The sequence below is a fragment of the Elephantulus edwardii genome, unplaced genomic scaffold, assembly GCF_000299155.1.
Source record: "Elephantulus edwardii isolate Elephantulus edwardi_28Jun2011 unplaced genomic scaffold, EleEdw1.0 scaffold00109, whole genome shotgun sequence".
In the NCBI taxonomy this organism is placed as follows: Eukaryota; Metazoa; Chordata; class Mammalia; order Macroscelidea; family Macroscelididae; genus Elephantulus; species Elephantulus edwardii.
The window spans coordinates 5,939,388-5,945,071 of NW_006399859.1; the positions used below are offsets into that span (position 1 = coordinate 5,939,388).

The window sequence follows — 5,684 nt, forward strand, 5'->3', positions numbered from 1 at the left end:
GCGGCCACGTATCACGTTCCTACGTGTCTCGGGCCTAAGAGCGGAAGTTTCATGAGGAAGTCTCGAGGGAAGGGACTGTCCTGAAAGAATACAGGCTGCTGGAGGAAAGAGGGCGGGCCTACGGCATTGGAAGGCGCCGGAAGTGGTCGTGTTGAATAGGGGTGGGAGCGGAGCTGGCCAGGTAGTTTATTTGACTGTTGGGGTTTGTGTTAAGTTGACACTCCGCTCCTTTCCGAGACCCTGGCCCCATCTGTCCACCTCGGCCAACATGGATTTTAGAGAAATCCTACTGATCGCTTCCAAAGGACAAGGTGTCAACAATGTGCCGGTAAGTCGAACGTGTAGATACTCCCATCTCCTGGCCAACAGAGTGCGAGTTAAGAGATCCCCAGTTTTCAAGTTCAGAATGTGTGGCCCGGAGTAGAACTTCTAAGGCCTTCAGTTCCACGAGAGCTCCCGGATGCTTTAGCTCCTTCTCTTGAGTTTACGAGAAGTTAGACTTCTACGAGCTCGGGGTGAAAAGGGGCTTGAGTCTCATGTAAATGTGGGCATCTGTCTGCTTGAATTACATCCACAAGGGGGACTTGGCATTTGGGTGTTTTAGTTAGAGTTGAATGATGCTGAAAGAGGCTGTGCGTGACCGTAGTGTAATCTGGTGATGAGGATTTCTGGCTTCCGTATAAATTTCACCCCAAAGGCTAGAGAGGAAATATGAGTGCAGGGGGAATTTAGGGAGTTTAAAGACTTACCCTGATAGGCCTGTGTGATATCTCGCTGATTTGATCTTTCGGTCAATTTTTTAGCCATTTCTTGGACGAGTTCTCTGATTTGCTTCCCCGCCCATCAGCCAAATAGGTGATTAAGTTATCTCAATTAAAATTAATAATAAAAAAGAGAAAAACAAAAAACTTTTGTAAGCAAACCATTAAAAAATACAATGTAAAATAGAATGCATATGAATGATTATATGGAATACAATGTAAATGAAAAAATTATATAAAACACAATGTATATGAATGAAACATAATGTAAAGAAATTATTATATGAAAACCAAGAAAAAATATTAAAAAACAAACAAACAAAAAGTTATCTCAAAAAAGTTATGATCTCTCAAAAATGCCGTTTGCATTGAGGAAAGGAGTTGAGCAGATTCCATTGAATCTTTGGCCAACGGTCAAGGTTCTGGCTAATTTCAAGTTCCATTAGTTTTAGCCTTCCAGATTCTAGATGATACTTGAAATTTAGCTTCCATTTCCTCAGTTGATGTTTGTTAGTACACGTATAGCTGCGTAAGGCTTAAAAAGTAGTAAATATTTAAGTGATGGCCAGTGCTTGTTTTACGGAGGTGTAGCTTTTTTGCATAAATGAATCATTTCTGAATCCTCGTGCAGAAGCCACAGTACAGCTACAAACCGATAAATGGCGTTCTGATACTTGCGGTTTGAGCAGTGAGGTGTAGAGTTCAAATAGCTCCCCTTGAAGTCAATTCAGCTCTTGCGATGTGTTCTGCATTTTCTAAATTTTTGCGAATTATAATGTTAACTTTTCCATTTTCTTGCCCTCTGAAATGGCTTTTTAAAGTTAATTTGAAAATAATAAAACTAGTAAAAATAGCTGCTATAATTACCTTATTTTATACACACACCCGTCCAATCCCAAGTACTATGAGTAATCATTCCTCTAAATCTTGAGTCATGAGTTTTGCAGGTAGAAACTGTGGGGTCAGATCTTTGAAACCTAAAATGGCAGAATTAGTTTCTACATCTGTAAATAATCAAGATTCAGTATTGGATCAGGTAATTGCTTATTAGGGAATTTTGGTGGCTTAGTGAATAAGGAGTTTTGCTCCCCACCCAAAGGCATTCAGTTCAAATACACCAGCTGCTCCACAGGAGAAAGATAGGCAATTTCCTCCCATTGGATTTACAGCATCTGAAGCTCGCTTTGATTTGGTTCCAATTATATAGAAATGACTTTTACTTGACTTGATTTTAATCACTTGTATAATTTAGTCATCCTAGGTTGATTGAATTTCAGTGGATGTCAAAGATAGTTAATGCCCAGGAATATTCTGTGGAAGAGTCACAATCAAGTCAATAACATCTTTTTCTAAAAACCAATCACTACTTGGGAGTTGGGAGTGGAAGGGTGGGGAGCAAATAGATATTCCTAAAGCAGAAAATGTAAAAATACATGTATATTTTAGACTATGTACATACTGTGTATCTAGGATTGGAATGACAAAGGAAGAGGGGAAAGGCCAATTGGTGAGATCATTTAAAAATTAATAGATGGATAGTAAGTATTTTATTAAATCATGCTTGTCTCCCAATCTCCCCCCCCCCCAAAAAACCCACTAATACGCCTAGAGGTTTTATTTAGTTGTTGTCCTTTTAAAAATGAAAAGAAGTCACAAAAGGAGATCTTGAGATTCGAACAGTTTTATTGGTCAGTGAAATATAAGCCAGGATCTTGCTTTAATTTAAGTTATCCAGTTATTCCAAACTATTTCATTTTCTTCCACAACTCTAAAGTTAGGCTTTTGAGAATGGAACACAACATAAATAAAACCCAGGGAAATTGCTTTCTTTCTGCAGGATTGACCTAAAATGATCAAGATGAAACAGACATACTTTTTCAATTTCTTAAATTTCTCAAATTTTCAAGTATACAAAATGTTTATTAACATCCTCATGTACCTACCTCCATGCTTAAAGTGTATTAATATTTTGCCATATTTATTTTTAAAAGACATCATGCCTAATTAATACAGTTGAAGAATCTCCCAATCTGTTTCCTTTTTTCTACTTGTGAAATATAACAGACATACTGTCCAAAGTAACATATTACAAAACAAAAATCTCCTGTGTCAAGAAAAACCACCATCTAGGTTAAGAAGCAGAACTCTGCCAATCACCTTTCATTTCTCCCATAAATATATACTGTCTGACATGACACATATTGGTTGTTTTATGAGAGGGTATATTCAAAACTTGTGTTTGACGTGATTGAGAATAATTGACCTATTTTAGGCATGTTATCAAGAGTGGCTAGTCTTTAGAAAAGAGCATTATGCTTTGAAAAATAGAGGGGTCGGTGAAGGAGAGGCCGACCTCAACCAGATGGATTGACGTAGTGACTGCACAGAAGGCTTTGTAAGTATGGTACCAGATTGGCAGGGTTTCAGTCTTGTTCATGGGATCAGTATGAGTTTAAGTTGACTCAGTGGCACCTAACAAACAGCTCTGAATCAAAGCTCCATTTTTTTAGTCCATTCTAGTTCATAGCCTTGGGTTTCTGAGGTTGTAAATATTAATATTAGCTGATTGTTCTTGTTTCTCCTGAAGAGAGGCTAGTGTAATCAAACCACTGCTCTTGGAGTTAGTGAAAACAAAGTAAGCACTAGGCTACCAGCGCTCCTTTTCCTAAGAATAGAGCCTGTGATTTAGAGCCTTGTAACATGTAGCTTCTTAGAAAACTATACTTAGTAAAAAAAATTACGAAGGCAAAAATGTGATTTATGAAGAAATACTTGTCGGAAAATCATTACCAAGATGATCTTTGGATAATGCCTCGATATTTTAGAAAATTCTTTGCTAAATTAACTCTTATACTGTCAAGTGGGAAATGACTTAAGTTTACCCACCAGCGGATGGATTTTCAGGGGCATATATTGCACTAAAGAAGATTGCCTATTTTTCTCCCACGAAGCAGCTGGTAGATTCAAACCATGTGCCTTTGGATGAGCAGTGCAACTTCTTACCACTAAGTCACCAGACCTCCTAGGTTAATTCTAGAAAGTCTATTTAAAAGACTAGTAACCTACAAAATTTTAGCTTGATATTGGTTAACTGTACAAGGCATTCCCCACTATACCACCAGAACAGCCCATTTTTAGCTTGATACTGCCTTTAATACATGTAACCCCAAGCCCTCTTCTGTGATTGTGGTCACAGAATCCCTTTCCCATTTTTGTTTAAACATCTCGCCTCTCCCACAGAATGTTGGAACACTGTGACCTCAAATTACATTGTGCTTACCCAGCTTTCATTGTCTCCACCGACCCATCTGTTAGGCATCCTTTTTCCCTCCATTTACCTCACCAGTTTACCTAATGCTAAGTTCTGTTCAACCCTCCATCAGGCTGATGGTTTGAGAAGCCCAAAGGCTTTGCATTGAGATCAGAACTTGTGTTTTATTTCTGTTTTCTGAAAATAGCCCCTGGAATTCCTGAATAATCAAGGTGTATTTTGTTTTGTAAAACAGTATGGCAACACTTAAACATATGTAAAGTAGGATAAGCACAGACCTTGCACTGACTATTAACCTCAGAAAGGGGGTGGGGTGTGATCATTGATTGAGGCACAGGTATTGAAGCTCCAGTTATGCATCTACATTGATGTCTTAGTGATATAAGAGACTCTGAATGTTGGAGCCCTTTTTGGGGGGACTTTTTGCAATATGTCTTTGTGCTAGGAATTCTCCAGTCCCTGCCTGCTGCATCTTTTTATGTATATCCTTTCTGGTTGTGATAAATGGTTAACTGTAAGTATAAATAATGGTCTCCATGAATTTTGTGAGCCATTTTAGAGAATTAACTAACCCACAGGGACACTGGGAGGCTTATTGTGAGATGACAATTCAGAGAAGGGCTGTCCAGACAATGTTAAAAGCAGAGCCCTAGTGTGGGGATTTGGCTTTGGTAACTGGACAACAGAAAGGCTGTATGGGCAGTGGATGTCTTCATCCATGTGACCATACACCAGGGGACTAAAAGAGGCCAGCTGGTCTAAACTTCAGGGAGTTTTACAGATTCCTAAGCCTATAGCTGGTACCCAGTGACATAGTCTTGAGTGACCAAAGATGTTCTCACCTGCCTTAAAATGATCAAGATGATTGTGCACCTAACTCTGAGTGGTTAAAGTGAGAAAAGTACCCCAGAAATGCCTGAGGAGGGATGGAAATATTGTTGTTAGGTGCCATGGAGTCAAGTATGACTCATAGCAACACTGAACAGCAGATCTGAACCCTATCCTATCCTCCACTATTTTCATTCCCTCTGATATACCTGAGCCTATTGCCACAGACACGGTGTCAGTTTATCTCCTTGAGTGTCATCTCTTTCACTGACCCTCCACCTTTCTAAGCAGGATATCCCTTTCCAAAGAATAGCTCCTTCTAACAAGCCCAGAAGATGCAAGAAGAAGCTTTGCCATCCTTGCCTCTACAGAATATTCTGGCTGCACTTTCTACACCACCACAGCTCAAAGACATCAGTTCTTCTGTCATCCTTATTCATTGTCCAGATCTCAGATGCATAACAAGTGATTTAAAAGTCCATGGCCTAAATAGGGAAAGATGAAGCCTGCAGTTCCATCCAGATGACTACTGAATTCTTTCACATTCTTGTTTTAAACTTTTTCTTGAGGTTTGTGTGCAGGTTTATAGAACAAACTGGTTTTCTATTTAGCAGTTTATATGCAATGTGTTTTGTCACCTTGACTGTAATCCCCGCATAATAGCTCCCTGTTTCTTCCCTGTCTTTCTCATTTCTATTTTCCTTCCTTTTGCATTTTGCCTGAGCAGATGCTGCCTTTTGATCTTGTGTGGTTTTTATATTAAAGGTGAGATTTGCCTGCCTTGCCCCTTTTTTTTTTTTCTATAATTATATTTTATTAATTTT

General features: G+C 38.9%; 1 protein-coding gene across 1 annotated transcript in view; it reads left to right on the forward strand.

Moving 5' to 3' along the window:
• The first annotated feature begins 268 nt into the window (after positions 1 to 268).
• The window catches only part of SPTY2D1 (SPT2, Suppressor of Ty, domain containing 1 (S. cerevisiae)), a 35,561-nt gene continuing 30,145 nt past the window's right edge, over positions 269 to 5,684 (forward strand). Inside the window, exon 1 of the mRNA XM_006892021.1 lies at positions 269 to 328. Within this exon, the coding sequence (XP_006892083.1) occupies positions 269 to 328 (60 nt within the window). The remainder of the gene's footprint in view (positions 329 to 5,684) is intronic.